The 19,622-nt window shown below is 49.0% G+C and overlaps 1 protein-coding gene across 4 annotated transcripts in view; it reads right to left on the bottom strand.

Moving 5' to 3' along the window:
• The window catches only part of CAMTA2 (calmodulin binding transcription activator 2), a 1,245,102-nt gene that overhangs the window by 169,605 nt on the left and 1,055,875 nt on the right, over nt 1-19,622 (bottom strand). For 2 of the 4 annotated variants that reach the window (XM_085638475.1, XM_085638474.1), the window contains exon 19: nt 3,833-4,082. In XM_085638475.1, the coding sequence (XP_085494601.1) occupies nt 3,833-4,082 (250 nt within the window). The remainder of the gene's footprint in view (nt 1-3,832; nt 4,083-19,622) is intronic. The other 2 variants (XM_085638477.1, XM_085638476.1) reach the window with 1 other exon arrangement.

Genomic DNA, 19,622 nt, shown 5'->3' with positions numbered 1-19,622 from the left:
ACCTCTCCCAGATGGCTGCCCCATCCCAGAAGTGACGCATCTGTCACGACTGTTAGATCTGGTTGGGGAAGGGAGAGGGGTCTGCCGTTGAGCCAATCGTGGTTCGTCAACCACCACTGCAGGTCTTTTGCTGTTCCTTCTGAGATCTGAACCACATCAGTGAGATTTCCCTGATGCTGTGCCCACTGGAACTTCAAGTCCCACTGCAAAGCCCGCATACGCCACCTGGCATGCTTTACTAACAGGATGCAGGAGGCCATAAGGCCCAACAGGCTCAGAGTCAGTCTCACCAAAATCCAGGATAGAGGCCGAAACATCAGAATCATAACCTGAAAATCCTGAACTTGCTGCTTGGAAGGATAGACCAGAAACTGCACTGTGCACAGAACAGCTTTGATGAAAGGGAGCATCTGAGGAGGATTCAGGTGTAATTTCAGCACATTTATAGAGAACCCCAGCGAATGCAGGAGGTCCGCCGTAGTCTGAAGGTGGAAGAAAACAGCCTGGGGCAAAGACGCCTTCAACAGTCAGTCGTCGAGGGAGGGAAAGACTGACACCCCTAACCTGCGCAGATGAGTTGTGACCACCGCCATCACCTTGGTGAACACCAGCGGGGCACTGGCAAGGCTGAAGGGGAGCATGGTAAATTGAAAGTGCTCGTAGCCTACCTTGAACCGCAGGTAGCCTGTGGCCCGAAAGGATGGGGGAATGTGAGAATACGCATCCTGCAAGTCCAACGCTACCATCCAGTCCTCTTGGTCCAGGGCAGACAAGACCTGAACTAGAGTGAGTAACTTGAATTTCTCCTTCTTGAGGAAGAGATTGACGGTCCGAAGATCTAAAATGGGTCCCAACCCTTTGTTCTTTTTGGCAATCAGAAAGTAGTGGGAATAACAGCCACTGCCTACTTCTGAATCTGGGACTCTCTCTATAGCTCCCTTGGCCAAGAGAGCTGTAACTTCCTCCTGGATCAATTTTAAATGATCCTCTGTCAACCGTTCCTGATTTGGCAGAATGGGAGGAGGAAAAGAAAGGAAAGGTAGAGTATAGCCCTCCTGAATGATCTGCAAGATCCACTTGTCTGATGTTATGGACCTCCAGCGGGTGATGTGATGATGCATTCTACCCCCAACTGGAGTGGTGTTGTCTTGCAGAGTCAGCCTGGGGGTGCTTGGAGGATGCAGCTGCCGAGGGCAGGGTGGCCAACGACTTCTGGCTTCCATTCCTAGGTCAGAATGAAACGCGTCCACGTCCTGCACAGCTTGGGAAGCCAGCGCAGGACGGTGGCTGGGATAGGGCTGACGCGTCTGGAAACCCCTTCCATTGCCACAAAATGGGCGAAAGGTAGACTGGCCATGAGTAGTGGAAGAGAGGCCCAAGGATCTGGCCGTAGCTCAAGAGTCCTTGAATCTCACTAGGGTTGAAACTGCCTTTTCCCCAAAAAGAAGGGTTCCATCAAAGGGTATGTCCATCAGATTTGCCTGGACATCACAGGAGAAGCCCGTTGTCCTAAGCCAGGTGTGGCGCCTCGAGGCCACAGTCGTGGAAATCAATCTGTCCAGTGAATCCGTCGTATCAAGGCCACACCTTATGGTGATTTTTGCTGCATCCCTCCCATCAACTGCCTGAGAAAGCACAGCCCGGTCCTCCTCCGGGACTTGAGGCAGCACATGCACAACCGCCTCCCAAAGGGAGTGGGAGAAACGGCCCAATAAGAAAAAGGTATTCACTGACCGCAATGCAAGGCTGGAGAAAAAAAAAAAATTCTTCCCAAATTAATTCAGCTACTTGGATTCCCTATCTGGAGGGGCACAATGGAATGCATCCTGTGGCGTAGAGGCCTGCACCACCAAACTTTCTGGGGTGGGGAGTTAGCTGAGGAACTTTGGGTCGCCCGAAGCTGGGCGATGGCGGCGTGTAATTGTCCTATTCACATGAGCCCCTGTGTTAGGCTTGGACCAAGTGACTAGAAAGACATCAGTAAGTGCTGAATTAAAGGGAAAAAGGGGTTCTGAGATGGAAGCCACAGGCTGAAGAACTTCAGTCAATAGATTAGTCCTGACCTCCACTGAGGGCAGCTCCAGTCCAAGGACCTCGGCTGCCCTCTTGAGCCAATGGCCGTAGCCACAGTTGTCAGAAAGAGCATGCCGGTATCTGGAGAAGGATTCAGTCCACTGGCCCCCCAAACTTCCCTATACGAGTCCAACTGCTCTGCAGGGTCATCCTGGTGATCCAGAGGGTCCCTACCAATCCTCTCCTGAGCCTAAAACATCAACAAAGTGTTCAGGCGATAACATAGAACCCCTGGGTTCAATCGATGTATGTCAGAATCGGCAATTAGCGATATCATTCCGACGCTGTGTTACAGATGCGGCTGGCACCGCCAGTGCCGAAGGCACATACTTCAGGTCCGACGCTGGGGGGAGGTCGCGTTGGCACGACCAGCGCCGACCCAGATCAGATCTCGGAGGCCCCACCGGCGCCCTGACGGAGGCTTGAGCCAACGGCATCGAATCCGACGGGCACCTTCCGAACCCGCGGGCCGGAAGGTCCACCAGAGGGGTCGGCCCGCTGTAAAAACGTGGCGCATGGCCTTGTAGAACTCTTTAATCTGAGCAGGGGTCGCTCTGTTTCCTGGAAAAGGAGGGAGGCACGAAGTCGACCCTAGCTTCATAGAACCGTGCCTAGGGTGTCAGTGGTCCTTACCTCCTTTGTCGATGCACGATAGTCGAGGTGAAGATGAAGTCACTTGGACTTCTTTTTGTGCCTCTTCCACGAGTGTCCCAATGACCTAGAGTGGGACAAAGAGGACTTTGGGCTCTGAGAGCGGTCCCGTGACTTCCTCTTCCTCGATCGGGACCTTCGCGGAGTCTCGCTTGACGGTGTTGGCTCTCGGGCTGCAAAGAGCTTAAAAGCCAGCTCCCATAAGGTTTTAGGAGCCATTGCCCGACAGTCCGAGCACAACTTCGGATCGTGGTTGGACTTGAGACACCAGAGGCAAACATAATTGAATTTGGTGACCGACAACGAGCAGGGACAAGCGCCGCATAGCTTAAACCCGTCTTTCTCAAAGACATCCTCGCACACGATGGGAAAAATCTGGACGCTGAGAAAAACCCTGTCAAAAACCGACAGAGGTGTAGTTCTTCCTTGCTCGGTGCTTAACTGCCACGGAAAGAAAAGAACTGCCGTCTATGCGCCTGGGCGGTGCCTATAAAGGTACTGCAACATCATAACCGACGCTAATGACGCCAAAGTTGACACGCGGTGCTGAATGGAGCCACCCAAAGGTGTGCGCAAGGAGTATTTATCAGCCAACGTTTCCTGATCCAGCCTGACGCCTGGGAAATTCAAAGGTAAGGAATTTGCAGCTAGAAGTCTCTATCAGATACAATACGTGACATAAATTAGGTCAAGAAGAACCAGGTTGTCAATGGAAGTGAAAAAATAAAGTAGAGTTGTAGACTGCGTGGGAAGGCGTGTTGGTAGGCGTGTGTGTGTTTGATAACGGTATGAAAATAGCTAGCCGAAAATGAAATGGGGGCTGATCTTCAGTGTCAAACTGTAGCTCTCTCTGTGAAATTCAAATTATTGTCTCTTTGGAAAGTATTGTACATGTAAAGATTCTGTTATAAAAAGATACAGCTAACTGGAATTGTACATCAGTGTCAGGATATTGCTTAGGCACTTCAAGCACACTGGTAAAGCCTGAGCCACATCTCTGCTACTCATAAGCAGACAGATGCTAACAATTCTATCCACATCTCACCTAATTGCTCACAAGCAGCGGTTCACCATCAAGTCCACTCCCCACACTCCCAAAGCAAGTTACCTTGTATTTCCGGAAGGCTGTCTGGATAATCTTTGCGGCTTCATAAAGCTCTCGCTGCTCGTGATCTGACAACGTCAGTAGGGCGAACTCACTCTCCATCTTGCCGTTGGCAGAGGCATTTAGGAACTCGGACCAGTTGGCAGCAGTAGGTGCATCAAACTTCTCGAAGGCGATGTCACTGAGAGGAGAGTGAATTGGGCTCAGACAGGTGTGCGCTGGGGGTGGGGTCAGTGGCTCTTTACAGACAGATCTGAATGAGGGGAGCATAGAACAAAGAAAAACGTGGAAAAATAAAATAAAACAAAAAAAAAGAAAGAAAGAAAGAAAGAAAAAACCTAGACTCATTCTCACAACCAAGAAATCAAGAAACAGATGTGTTTTTGAGAATGATAACAGGGAATGTGTTCATGAAACTCAAAATTAAAATATTACTGCTGCAGTCCTCAAAATATGGATTCGCAATGCTCTCCAAAGCTACCTGGGGTTTCCTGCCATTCTTACGTTTTACCGAAATGTTGCCAGCCACCTCCTTCTCCTACCCAAACCAAGACTGCTCTACTTACTACTTACCAAGTAAGGCAACTTGCACCTGGTTGTTCTTGTCATTAATGTGCTTGCAGTTAACAAATAGCTGAAAAATGCATTTCCAGTAGTGGGTGTAAAAGCTTTAGAATGCGCTACAGGTTGGTAAGTGTGTTTGAAAGTGAGAGGTAAGCAGTGAAATACAAAATAATAAACAAATTTCTAATGGATCCTGTAGTGTTCCCAAGATCCATCATTTTCCCCTTGATGCTCATTCCAGGCCAGAACCCTTAATAGAAGTGAAAGGACAAGGGCTTAAGATATTGGATTGGCACTCGCCCTGCCAGTCTGACTCCACAAACTTTTACTGTTAAAGTTAGGAAAGAATTTCAATGGGATAATAATACAGATCTCAGTGGTGCTAACGTACAATCACGGGCGAAGTTTGTTGGATATTATATTTGTCTGAAATCTGGAAGTTTAAGGATGCTACTAGAGGACAAGTTACTTTTTGTGGTAAGGCGCTTTCTGTTGAATACTCTATCCAACTACAGATTCCTCACCTTGTGAAACCCCCCCAGGCACCAGACTGGACACACAGTTTTTTCTCAGCATGCTCCTGTGTGCTAGTAGGAGCGTTGTGCAGCGCTGGGTTGACTCTGCTCTGAAAGTGACAACTGTAGTCGCATAGAGACATCATCCCAGCATGCAGACGTCAGATTCTTCTGGACATTGTCTGTGTCCTCAGATGTGGAGTCCAAAATGCAATTGTTCGTGCCAGTGTGTAGATTTCGAAGTTTGGATCTTTTTAGATGTAGAGGAGTCCAGTCCATAGAAGGGGGATTCGGGAGGGCAGTGAGGATTCTGCGGTTAGATAAGAGTATCGACCAGAAAGTGTGTTACCGAAGAAAAGTATCGGTGTTATTATAGATACTTCTAATTGTATATTCCTCATCTTTAGAATATATATCAAAGGAGAACTTCCCCAGTGTTGGGTCTGTAGAATTACTTTGACCAAAACATACTGCAGAACCAAATAGCCAAAATGCTCTTCCTGTCGACCCTGGCTATCAAGGCAGCAGTGCTTCATGAACAAGTGCATAAGTACACTGATGCCATGTCCACATTGCAGCGTAAGCTGGAGTACCTTTGACAGGAAACAGTATGTGTGTGAATCAACAGGTACAAGCTAATGCACACAGTAAGAATCTGCATCCTAGTATCTGACTAGAACAGCTCAAACTTGCACATTCTTGAAAAGAAACCTCCAACTGTTAATACAAAGGCACCACCACCTAAAACCATTTCTAATTTTGTCAAACATTAAAGGTCAGAGAAGATCTTTTTATGTCTTAGCTTTAGGGTAACCTGTGCTTGAAATATCTGAGAATGTGAAGACATTCTGCAATCAGGACATGGGAGAGATTTTGTGACTAGAGGCAGCGCACTCAAAGGCATGTTGTCTGCACATTAGGATGCAAACAAACTGACTGAACAGGATTTCTTAGTTCAGTGGTTTTATTAGAGAGTGAGGATACAGGATTGACAATGTACAGGTCCCCTCCACTCACATGGAAGATTAGGAGCACTGTGCTCATTTTAAATTCTTCACGACAGGAAAGGTCAACTAAAGCTGAAAACGCTGAAGTTCTGTGAGAAAACATTGTGAAAAATAGGCAAAAGCAACACCCAACATGTTCCCAGAGGCCACGAGCTAGAAAGAAAACACTTTCTTGTAAAGTAAATACTAGGATCAGCTGAAAAAAACTGTCTCTTGTACAGTACATGCTAGGATTGGAAGCAGGAAGACCTTAAAGAGACAGACTACCTTTGCATACACTTTCTCAATGTAAGGTCTATCAGGCATCATTTTACTCTCAATCAACAAATTCTTAGCAGCAGTCTGGGAGGAGGGTAGTGCAAAGTCGTTTGGTAATGGTTTTCACTACTTACCAAGCATAAACCTAGGACAATGGATAGGCTAGTTAGAGGGTGGCTTCTTTCCATTGGACAGTAAAAATCACTGTCTCTTTGGGGCTATTTTTTGAAAGACTGATCCGGGTCCCGTGTATACAGCAGGACATTATTCTAATGTTTAAGACTATAGATGAGGATTCACCCGTTGCAGAACACATCGTTGCAGCGCATTTGAGCAGAGGTGGGTATGAGTAGCTTACTGGATCCGGTTTAGATCGGACACTCTTGAATTTCTTACAAGTGTTTGCCATTCACCTGTAGTAATGTGTCTGTCTCTTATTCTACCTAGTTTGACACCATATGTCATGGACTCCCTTTAAACATTTTCAAAGTAACTCAACCCTCAATAAGCCATAACATACATGTAGTCATCCATCATATTTATTTGCGTTGACTACTACAATTATCCCTGAACACCATACTCTACTGTAGAAAAACCCTTTGTCTGGCCAACCTACCAGGAAAGTAAGAAACCTGGTATCTAAGGCATGTCCTGTTTATCACACTGCATATCCATCTAACAAGGATTTTGTCCAATGTTGAAATAGAGTTCAATTTCTTCAAGGCCTTGCTACCTACCAGATGGCAAATACCTCACAGGTAAGGGCTGATAAAATGTGTAGTCTTTCTGTTACTACCAATGGCCTGTGTGAGGTGGGGAAACCAGGGTCAAACCACCGAGCCATTCAATATCTGGCGGGGGTACGCCAAGGGTGTGTCCTGGCCCCCACTCTCTTTTCCCTATATGTAAAACAGGTGGCCGATCTCTTGTGCTCCATTCCGGCCGACGCTCCCTCATTGGCAAACCACAAAATAGCTACATTATTGTTTGCAGACGACACCCTTTTGGTGTCCAAAACGCCCATGGGCCTACAAAAACTTTAAAATCATTTTAAGGCCTTTTGTGATGTGAGGGGTTTGGTCATCAACACTACTAAAACCAAGTTGATGATGCTAAATCCCCACAAATCCTTCAAAGGTAAATTGGTTCTAGATAATGTTCCGCTCGAGCGAGTTGGTTCTTTTGACTACCTGGGAATCAAGCTGTCCGAAGGAAAGCCCTGGAAGAAGCACCTAGAAAAGGCGTCCCTGAATTTTCCCCAGCCAACCGGGGCCGTGAGGCGGGAGCACTGCCTTTCTTATACCAAGCCTCTAGCCCCCGCACTCAAGCTGTATAGTTGCAAGGTAGTGAGTAGCGTGCTTTATGGGGCAGAACTGTGGGGATCCATAAATATTAACATTCTTTCAACAGTGGAAAACAACTTCCTTAGGAGCTTGGTATCACTCCCCCAAAGCACTCCCCTTGAAACTTGACCTGGGTGTTAAGTCGATTAATGACCAGGTGAGCTTACGCTCATTGCTCCTTTGGCATAGAATATTCACAACCCCTGACTTGGCCCCCCACTGCTGCTTTTAATGAAGTTTCTGCCTTGGATACAAACCATAAAATTGGGTGGATTAAACACATAGACACCATCCGGGCAGGCATAGGTGTGCCTAAGGAGCTAGATGGTCTCCCGCCCACATACTCCAGGGATACGTTAAAATCTCAGTATTGGGCATGGGTAGAACAGAAGAATTTCATGAATATCCATCGTGGCTGTTTAACTGATGTTTTCACTGACATAAAATCCATCAGCCGGCTAGAAAGCTATTTTGATTTTATTAAAGTGCCGGCAGACAGGAAATTGTACACCCAGTTCAGACATGGCTATCTACCCATTAATGCTTTCACTAATTTCTGGCTGGCAAACAAAACCTACCCAAAGGGCTGTCCCTTTTGTCCATTCCTGCATGAAACAATAGGCCACGTCTTTTTTGCTTGTGTTGCCTATGCCAGACCTAGAAGAAACTGACTAACTCCGGTATGTAGACAACTTGGGACACGCAGCCACAAAGATGCCCTACGCATTTTAAAGTCAGATGCGAGACCACTCTATGCTTGTGCAACTGCAAAATTTCTGGGCCAGTTCTGGGCCATTAGAAGGAGGGTTATATCTACCTCCACAACTGGTATGAATAAATCAAATTGAAATTATAACGATCAGTCCAGTTGGGTGTGTACTCTGCAGTAGTATTTTGGGCAGGAAATAATTGGTATTATGTCACTATTTTAATCTTTTTATCCTTGTAATTGGCCACTTGGGGCATGGGTCTTAAAATGGCTGTTGTTGCATAATCGGGCCGCATTCATTAGCAAAACGAGATATAAACAATATTTATCAATGCACTAACAATTTTGCTTTGTCCCGATAAGCAGAATCATTTATATATTGAAATCTGTTTAGCTTTGTTCTCTTATTGTGTTTGTACATTTGTATCATGAATATACCAATTTTTATTCCTCTCTTTTTATTTCTAAGAGTCTTTATAGGGAGTATTTCATAGTACCTTTTATCCTGAACACTGTCAACCACGTTGCATGTGCTTGTTTCTTTTATGGTACTGTAAAACCGAAATAAAGACTTTGAAGATGAGGATACTACCAATGGTTCAGTTGCAACATGTATGCCTGGACGGTGCCTTGCTTACAATTACTGTCTGGGGACAGGGGGTTGTTACAGTGGTTCTCAGTTCAAGAATACAGGGTCAACTGGTACAAAATGTTGCATTCTTCCAATTCCATGAGGGAGATAAACCACCCCGCAAGGCTGATCATTTGTTGAAATCGCTTTTTTTCCCAAATTAAGAGATCTACCATTAAGCACAGAAGATATGGCAACTGAAGCAAACTGGTAAAAAAGTGAATAAACCCAGGACATGCGCCTCTTTTCTATTCAGATTGCTCTGCTGTCTGTTAAAAGAGACTTCAGGATGCACCTTGTATTATCCTTCCCATCTGGTTGGCAATTATCGGCACTTGCAGTTTTCAACCAGTTGGTCAGCAAATCACTGCTCAGAGTGGTTTACTTTTAGGATTCTGGAGCAAGCTCACACAGAAGATGAGGCAAACCATTGCTATCCACCACACAGAAGAACACATCATTCTGACTGAAAGTGCTTAAGAGCAACAATCAGGTGTAACGGTGCGACCTATCAACGAGGCTAAGCTGCATTGCTGTTTGCCAGACGATGTTGAGTAGCATTAAAGCAGAACTGCAAGTTGCAGTATAGTCCGCCTGACAGGGCTGAGTAGGGGACAAGCAGGAGATGAGCAATAAGAAGAAAAAAGTTACTTACAGTTGCCCATCATAGATCATTTTCATAAATTAACATGCTTGAATTATTTCTCGACAGTGGGCTGGAAATCCTTAGGAATCGATGTTAGCACAGCAGTAAACATTTACAGTCAGGTATCATTGAAAATAGGCAGTATCTGTGGTATTTTCTACCTCACTCTATGACCTAAACTTCAGACAATGCGGTGGAGAGAGGCCAGAGCTGCACTGCATCCCAGAGGCTCTACAGTCCCAATTTTCCCAGGATGTAATACATCACAAAAAGTCAAAAAGCCTCAATGAGGGATTCGAGGGTCACATGAGAATCTATAAAAGATACCAATAGTGAAGAACCAGTATTGTGTCGTTCCTAGATTTACATGCATGAATCTGAAATACCAAAGCAGTTTGGAAAGGAATATGCTACTTACCAGTATGCATCTGTTCTTGGCATGTAGAGCTGCAGAGTTGTACACTTAGCATAGATCGCCATCTGGTGTTGGGCCCGGATGTTTGCAGTTTGTTTTTCTTCTTGGACAGTCTTTGGAAGTCACGAGTTCGGTGACTCCTCCTTCGGTCCGTACTGCGCATGGGCTTCGGCTCCATCCTCAGATTGTTTTTCGCCAACAGGGAAATGATGGAGCTTGGTAATCACAGTGAGAAACCCATGTGTGTAGTATCTAAATAAGATGTACTGGAACGGATACAGGTAGCCGGGGAGGCGGGTTGGCGTGTACAACTCTGCAGCTCTACATGCCAAGAACAGATGCATACTGGTAAGTAGCATATTCCGTTCGAGGCATATGAGCTGCAGATTGTACACTTAGCATAGATTATATAGCAGTACCCAAGCCTAGCGGCGACCACCGGTATCCGTTGCAGTGGTTTGAAATAGTGTCTTTAGTACAGCCTGGCCCACTCTAGCTTGCTGCTTGGAATGCACATCTACACAGTAATGTTTTGTGAAGGTGTGCGGTGTAGACCATGTGGCTGCTTTACAGATGTCATCTAAGGGTATATTCCCTAGAAAGGCCATAGAAGCCCCTAACTTTCTTGTAGAATGGGCTTTAGGCGGAACAGATAATGTTCTTTTAGCCTTTTGGTAGCAAATCTGTATGCATTTTACAATCCACCTAGCTATCCCTGATTTAGAAATGGGGTTGCCTTTATGTGGTGGAGAGAAGGAGACGAACAATTGTTTAGTCTTCCTGAAGGGTTGCGTTCTTTGTATGTAGTATAGCAAGGCCCTTTTTACATCGAGTGTGTGTAAGGCTCTTTCTGCAACAGATTGAGGTTGCGAGAAGAAGACAGGTAATTCCACCGATTGATTGAGATGAAAGGGGGAAATGACCTTGGGGAGGAACTTCGGATTTGTGCGAAGTATGACCTTGCTGTGATGTATTTGTATGAAGGGTTCTTGTATAGTGAACGCTTGTATTTCACCAACCCTTCTAAGGGAAGTGATAGCTACGAGAAAAGCTGTTTTCCAGGTGAGAAACTGTAGCTCGCATTTATGCATTGGTTCGAAGGGCGGACCCATTAGTCGTGTAAGAACTAAATTTAGGTTCCATACAGGGGAAGGTGGTGCCCTGGGAGGAATTACTCGTTTAAGGCCTTCCATGAAGGCTTTAATAGCGGGCACTCTGAAGAGAGATAAATGCTGTCTGTTTTGTAGATAAGCAGCGATCGCTGCTAGGTGTAGGCGTATGGATGAATATGCCAGGTTACACCTATGAAGATGGAGCAGATAGCATATGATGTGCTGTATGGATGCATCTAAAGGGTTAATTGTATTGTTACGGCAGTAAATAACAAATCTTTTCCACTTTGCTCTAGTGGTAGGACGTCTGGCTTCCATGATGATGTTCATGCAATCAGGGGGAAGGTTAAGGTATCCGAATTCTAGGATTTCAGGAGCCAGATCGCCAGGTTGAGCTGAGCTGGGTCCGGGTGCCTGATTTCTCCATGGTTCTGGGTTAGGAGGCATGGGGATAGGTGCAGTTTTTGATGTGGTACCACTGATAGTTGTAGTAGCGTGGTGTACCACGGCTGCCTGGCCCACGTCGGAGCTACCAGAATGAGTGTGAGGGAGTGCTGTTGTAGCTTCCTGACCACTAATGGAATTAGTGGGAGAGGTGGAAAGGCGTATGCAAATCTGCCTGACCAGTTCATCCATATCGCATTGCCCTTGGACAATGGGTGTGGGTATCTGGCGGCGAAGCTTGGGCATTTTTTGTTTTCGTGGGTGGCGAAGAGGTCTATCTGAGGATGCCCCCACTGTTGGAAGAATGGCTGAAGAACTTGCGGATGCAGTTCCCATTCGTGTAGTTGTTGCGTTTGTCTGCTGAGCAGATCTGCCATGGTGTTTTGTACGCCTGGAACGTATTGTGCCAGGAGAAAGATGTTTTGGGGAATTGCCCATCTACATATGCTCTGGGCTAAGCGGGAGAGCTGGGGAGAGTGTGTCCCCCCCTGTTTTTGGATATAATACATTGCAGTCATGTTGTCTGTGCGAATGAGGACTGCTTTGCCCGAAATCTGTTTTTGGAAAGATTTTAGGGCTAGAAAGATCGCCAAGAGCTCCAGATGGTTGATGTGGAGCAATTTTTGCTGTGGCGTCCATAGACCTTGCATTGTGAGGTGTAGGAGGTGCGCTCCCCAGCCGGAGAGCGATGCGTCCGCTGTTAGAATCACCTGAGGAACCGGGTCCAGGAACGGCCGCCCTTTGGAAAGGTTTGTGGTGTTCCACCACTGCAGAGAGTGATGTGTGCGGCCGTCCACCAACACCAGATCCGTCAGCTGACCCTGGGCCTGGTTCCACTGTTGTGCTAGGCACTCTTGAAGTGGACGCATGTGTAGTCTTGCATGGGGCACTATAAAGATGCAAGACGCCATCATTCCTATGAGCTTCATGAACACTCTTGCTGGAAGAGAGTGTTGGGGAAGGAATGTTTTGCGTAAGGCTTGAATGCTTGTGATTCTGGCTGTGTTTGGATAGGCAATACCTTTGGAGGTGTCTATAGTGGCCCCGAGATATTGCTTTGTGTGAGATGGTATGAGGTGGGACTTTTGGTAGTTCACCGTGAAGCCTAGCTGGTGGAGCAGTTGGATGGTGCTGTTTGTATGCTGCACGCATTGGTGGTAAGACGCGGCTTTTATCAGCCAGTCGTCTAAGTAAGGGAAGACGTGAATGTGTTGACGTCTGAGGTGTGCTGCTACTACCGCTAGGCATTTGGTAAACACCCGTGGTGCGGTGGTGACCCCGAAGGGGAGAACCGTGAATTGGTAATGTTGCCCGTCCACCACGAACCTGAGGTATTTCCTGTGAGAGGGGTGTATTGGAATGTGAAAGTATGCGTCTTTCAGATCCAATGTTGTGAGAAAGTCTCCCTGACAGAGGAGCGGGAGGACTTGTTGTAGGGTGACCATATGGAAATGGTCTGAATGTATGTAGGCATTTAGAGGCCGGAGGTCCAGAATGGGCCTGAGGGTCCCGTCTTTCTTTGGTATTAGGAAATATAGGGAGTAAACCCCTAGATTTTGCTGATTGATGGGGACCTGCTCTATAGCGTGTTTTTGGAGGAGGGAGAGTACCTCCTGTTTGAGCAGTGTGGAATGTTCTTGAGACATTGGGCGGTGCCTTGGTGGGATATTGGGTGGGGTAGATGTTAGCTCGAGACAGTACCCTGACCGAATGATTTGGGTCACCCATTTGTCCGATGTTATGGACTCCCATGCGTGGATAAAGTTTTGTAGTCTGCCCCCGACCGGAGTGGAATGGTCTGGGGGGAGCGGAGGGAAGTCATTGTGTGGGCGGGGTGGCAGAACGGGTGTTGTTAGTTTTGCCCCTGCCCTTATTGTTGTTGCCTCTGTAGCCACCCCTTTGGTTGCCCTTTGAAAAAGTATTTTGAGGAGGGGATTTGTAGGAGGTAGAGGTGCTATCGGTGGAGAAGCCTCTGCCTGTGCCACGAAAGGAGGAGCGTCGAAAGGAACGTTTAGACGCTTGTGTTTGGAGTGCCCCCATAGACTTTGCTGTGTCTGTGTCCTTTTTCATCTTTTCCAACGCTTCGTCTACCTTGGGCCCAAAGAGCGTTTGTTGGTCAAAGGGGTGATTGAGTATGGACGCCTGGACTTCAGGCTTAAACCCTGAGATCCTGAGCCAGGCATGGCGACTAAGCAGGACACTGGTATTTATGGCTCTAGAAGCAGTGTCGGCTGCATCGAGGGCACACTTAATGGAGGTGTTTGTAATGAGTTTACCCTCCTGTATTAGCTCATGAGCCCTACGCTTGTGTTTCTCGGGGAGGTGCTGCATAAGAGCCTCAAGTTCATCGTAGTGTGCTCTGTCATAGCGCGCAAGTAGCGCTTGTGTGTTTGCAATGCGCCACATGTTTGCAGCTTGAGAGGCGGTGCGCTTGCCAGACGCGTCTAGGAGTTTGGATTCCTTGTCTGGCGGTGGGGCTTCTCCTGAGGACTGGGAGTTAGCCCGCTTTCTAGCTGTAGAGACAACTAGGGAATCTAAGGGAGCAGGGCCCTTAATGTATGCAGGGTCTGTGGGTGCCGCCTTCTACTTTTTCTCTATTCTAGGGTTTAGTACCCTGGCCCTGACAGGGTCTTTGAACACCTCTGCGGCATGCTTGGTGACACCATTAAGCATGGGTAAGATGGAGGTGGATTTGTCCTGTATGTCGAATGTATCCAGTAAGAAGTCGTCTTCCACTGGTTCAGTGTGCATGTCCACCCCATGGTAGTGTGCTGCTCTCTGCACTAAATGATGGAACCCTAAGGAGTCCTCTGGAGGAGACGGCCTGGATGGGTATAGGTCGTCCTGAGGAATATCGGGTACATCAGGGTTATTGTAATCCTCCCACGGGTCTGGGGTCCGTGGTGGAGTGGGATCCATGGGGGCATCCGCCGGATAATTGTCTGGGTCCCCGTCGTCCGGATCTGGGGACGGGGCCGGAGAGTAGTGAGGTAAGGGTGGCGGAGACCTGGGAGGGGGTGGAGGAGGTGGAGGAGGTAGGGGAGGTGGTAGTGGGGAGGGCACTCTGAGGGGAGAAGTAGCCGAGTCCTTCCGTTTGGGTGGTGGAGGAGGAGCCGGAGTATCAAGGCGTCTTTTCTTGATAATTAAAGTCAATAGTCCAGTCTTTGGATCCTTGGACAGAGTCTTTTGTAGAGGGTCTGGTGTAAACAGAGCTAGTGGCGTCGAATCGTCCGTCGGCACCGGTGATTTCGGAACCGAGGACTTCGATGGTTTGTGTGCGCCATGCTTTTTTGGGGCCTCCTGTTTTTTCGGCGTCGAAGGAGTTTTCGGCGCCGGAACGTCGGTGCCGACAGATTTATGTTTGTGTTTGGTCGGCACCGAGAGTCCAGGCTTCGGCACCGGTGGCTTTGGAGTCGAGCTGGATATTGCTTTCTTCGGTGCCGGATGCTGTTTTTCGGCACCGGGCGTCGGCTGGCTCGATCCCGAGCTGCCGTGAGACTTTGGATGCTTCGACACCGAGCCCGAAGGTGGGGTGATCGAAGCTTTGGTCTTGGTTTTGCCCAGGCCGGCAGGCGAGGGAGTAACCTGAGTCTCTTTGGTTTTGGGCGCGGGGGTGGGAGGGGGCACAGTACTCACGGCCCGTTGCGCCGGTGTGATGTCCTCCACGTCGGAGTCGTCGGCCTCGGAAGCGCTGACGACGTCTTCTTCCTGCTCGGTGTGTGTTTGCCCCGAAGCTTCGGCGCCGTCTCCGAAGATGTCCGGTGGAGCTGCAGACGATGAGTGCGCCATGGTGCGTCGAGCTTTTCGATCCCGGATGGTTTTCTTCGATCGAAAAGACTTACAGGCGGGGCAGTCTCTGGCCCCGTGTTCTGGAGAGAGGCAAAGATTACACACCTGATGGAGGTCGGTGTGGGGAAATTTAGACCCACATTTTGGGCACTTTTTGAACGGAGTCCTTTCCATCGGCCGGGACCGGAGTCGAGGAGGGCCCGAAGGCCGGTGCCGATGTACGGGATGGAGAAAAGTGCCGCTTCGAGAGATGAAGATGATGATGAAGAAACTCGAAGAGACGAGGATTTTCCGTCGAGGCTGGAACCGTAGAAGTTCGAAGCCGGAGCACGAAGTATCACATCCGAGCCCGATGGCGGAAAAAAACAATCTGAGGATGGAGCCGAAGCCCATGCGCAGTACGGACCGAAGGAGGAGTCACCAAACTCGTGACTTCCAAAGACTGTCCAAGAAGAAAAACAAACTGCAAACATCCGGGCCCAACACCAGATGGCGATCTATGCTAAGTGTACAATCTGCAGCTCATATGCCTCGAACATTAGATTTACGATCCTATTTATCTATCTACACTAAAAAAAAAAACAGTTCAAAACTGAGTTCTGGCTCAAACGTGAAAAACTACGGAAATTTGCGAATTATGGTTAGCAACGTACACAACACATGACAGACGGCACAAGTTAGGGCATGTGTTGTGTGTGGTGGTAAGCACAACTGGTAAATTTCTGTGGTTTTCCACAAATGAGCAGGAACCACAACTTAGTTTTTTAACTGCATTTTTTTTTTTTAAAAGATGCACTTAATTTCCGAACCCTGCCACTCACGCCCTTCAGCTGTGCCCACAAATGGTTGGTGGCACGGCCTGGCTTGCATCCAGGACCTGCCACCCAACTTACCCATGGGCAGTCACCCCCTGCTGCACATGGAAAAGGGCCTGGCCTTTAGCCACATTCTGGTACCCAAGCTGTAACAGTTGCTGCTGAGTGGTGGCCGCTGAACCTGCCTTACACTCAGGCCAGTGCGCAATCTGCCACAGGTGGCCAACCCCTTGATAAAAAAACCTGGTTGCAGACAAGTCCTACGGTCAACCGCCCATGACTAGGGATGGCTTGGCCTTAGCATCGCCTTTTTTTTGTTGTACTCATGGATCTTAGTTTGGAACAATGAATACAACACAAGCGTCATACCCGGTTTAACGCAAACCCTCTTGTGGGAGCCAATAGGATATTTCAGAACCACAGATCCAAAAGGGATGAAGAGTAGGAAAAGGTTCCCTCATCCAATCTGATTCCTTAGTTCATTCATAAATCCCAAAGAACAAGTTACTTACCTTCGGTAACGATGTATCTGTAAGAAACATTAGTTAGTTAGATTCCTCACCTTAGAATATCCCCAGGCGTCAGGCTGGATCCGGAAAGATATTTCGTCAGCAATACCCCTTGCGTGTCGCTAGGCATCGTCTGCGGCTCCGTGTCCGTCGTCGGCATCGTGCGCCGGAATGATGTAGTCGGAGTACTTAGACGCCGCCCTCGTGCGCTGACGTCAGTTCTTGTACATAGCTTTCCGCGCCAGGAACGCAGAGCCATGCAAAAGACCGACACTGGTGCCAAAAAATTCTAGGGCCCTGAAAGGGATGACCTCAACCCTGGATATCGGTTCGCAGAACGGGGAGGATGGGTGGGTCGGTGAGGAATCTAACTAACTAATGTTTCATACAGATACATCGTTACCGAAGGTAAGTAACTTGTTCATCTGAAAGAAACACGTTAGTTAGATTCCTCACCTTAGAATAGATACCCCAGCAATACCAACCCCGGTGGTGGGTCTGCGAACCAAGATCACACCAGAAAGTCCTGGAGAACAGAACGGCCAAAGAAGCCATCTCTCCGGACTTGGCTGTCCAGGCAATAATGGTTAGCAAACGTGTGCAGCGAGGCCCACGTAGCTGCCTGACAGATGTCCTGCAAAGGGACTCCTCGGCCCAGGGCAGTAGTCGCAGCTGTGGCCCGGGTAGAATGGGCTCTCAGCCCTACAGGAGGGTCATTTTTAGCCAAGGAGTAACAAGCCTTTATACACAAGACGACCCATCGCGAGATGGTCCACTTGTGTACTGCCCTCCCCTTCTTAGCACCCAAGTATCCAACAAAAAGCTGGTCGTCCACCCGGAACTGTTTGGTGAGGTCCAAATAAAAGGACAGCGCCCGTTTTGGGTCCAGACGGTGGAGCCTCTCTTCCTCTTTCGAAGGATGTGGAGGCGGAAAGAAGGTGGGCAACGTGACAGATTGCCCGATTTGAAAGGGAGTCACCACTTTCGGAAGAAAGGAAGGACAAGTCCGGAGGACAACCTTGTCCGGATGAACAGAAAGGAAAGGAGGCTTAGACGATAGGGCCTGGAGCTCACTCACCCGTCTAGCCGAGGTGATAGCTACCAGGAAAGCAGTCTTAAGAGTCAGAAGATGAAGGGGACAATTGTGAAGAGGCTCAAAAGGAGCGCACATCAGAAATGTCAAGGCCAGGTTCAAATCCCACTGAGGCATTACGAAGGGGACAGGAGGAAACACAGGGGATTTGAAAATAGAAGGCTGATCAGGAAGCCATAAGAAGGCAGAGATAGCAGAAAGATAACCCTTTAGGGAGCTCAGAGCAGAGCCCTGCTGGGCCATGGAAAGAAGAAAGAGGAGAACCTCAGAAAGAGGGGCGGAAAGGGGATCCACAGCCTTTACTGTGCACCATGCCACAAATTTGTTCCACCTGCAGGCGTATACCATTTTTGGGGAGGGACGCCTGGCAGCCAGAATGACATCACAGACTTCAGGAGGCAAGTCAAATGGCATCAACTGTCGCCGCTCAATCTCCACGCATGGAGGTGAAGACAGGACAGGTTCGGGTGGAGGACTGTCCCCTGCTGCTGCGACAGAAGGTCCTCCTGAAGAGGCAGTCGTATCGGGGATCGATTGACATACTGAGTACCTCGGCCCAATCCGGAGCCACCAAGATGACTTGGGCCCGGTCGCGCCTGATCTTCTTCAGCACTCTGGGCAGAAGTGGTATAGGCAGAAAGGCGTATAACAGACCGCAACTCCACTCGCGACGAAAGGCGTCCCCGAGCGAGTGCCGCCTTGGAAACTCCAACGCGGAGAACTGCTGACATTGCGCGTTCTCTTCGGTGGCGAATAGATCTAACCAAGGCTCTTCCCACTGCAGAAAGAGGCCTTGCGCCACGTCCGAGTTTAGACGCCATCGTGATCCATCATGCACCGGCGGCTGAGTTCGTCTGCTCTGGCGTTCAGAGAGCCCGCCAGATGTTGAACCACCAGGGTGATGCCCTGATGTTCCAGCCATGTCCAGAGGCGCAGAGCCTCCTGACAAAGGGTCCATGACCCCACCCCGCCCTGTTTGTTGCAATACCACATGGCGGTGGTGTTGTCCGTGAACACCTGCACCACACTTCCCCGCATAACGGGAAGGAATGCCTTCAGTGCAAGTTGGATCGCTCTCAGCTCCAAAAGGTTGATATGGAGCTGAGACTCAGCCGGAGACCAGAGGCCTCTGATCTCCGCCTCCCCCATATGGCCCCCCCATCCCAGGAAGGACGCATCCGTCACTACTACGTGCTCCGGTTGGGGTAGGGAGAGGGATCTGCCGCTGACCCAATCTCGGTTCGTGAGCCACCACTGCAACTGCTTCACAGTGCCCTCCGAGATCAAGACATGGTCGGACAGGTTGCCCCCATGTTGGACCCACTGAAACTTCAGGTCCCACTGCAGAGCCCGCATTCGCCACCTGGCGTAATGCACTAACAGGATGCAGGAGGCCATCAGACCCAGAAGCCGCAGCACCAACCTGACCGAAACCCGGGAGAGAGGCTGAAAGATAGGAATCAGAGCCTGAATATCCCGGACCCGCTGTTCCGGCAGATAGGCCCGGAACTGCGCCGAGTCCAAAACCGCTCCGATGAAGAGGAGCTTCTGGGAGGGACTCAGATGCGACTTCGGCACATTGATGGAGAACCCCCGCAAATGCAGGAGGTCGGCCGTAGTCTGGAGGTGGGAGACGACTTGCTGGGGCGAGCCTGCCTTCAACAGCCAGTTGTCGAGATAGGGGAAGACTGGAACCCCTAATCTGCGCAGATGAGCTGCGACAACCGCCATCACTTTTGTGAACACCCAAGGGGCACTGGTGAGGCCGAAGGGGAGCACGGTGAACTGAAAATGCTCCTGACCCACCGTGAATCGCAGGTAACGCCGGTGGGCCGGCAGGACGGGGATGTGAAAATAAGCGTCCTGCAAGTCCAACGCTACCATCCAGTCTCCAGGGTCCAGGGCAGCCAGAACCTGAGCTAAGGTGAGCATCTTGAACCTCT

The sequence above is a fragment of the Triturus cristatus genome, chromosome 12 (genome assembly GCF_964204655.1).
Source record: "Triturus cristatus chromosome 12, aTriCri1.1, whole genome shotgun sequence".
NCBI classification, from domain to species: domain Eukaryota; kingdom Metazoa; phylum Chordata; class Amphibia; order Caudata; family Salamandridae; genus Triturus; species Triturus cristatus.
Note: the sequence above shows the minus strand (reverse complement) of the source record. Positions and strands in the feature narration are given on the sequence as shown.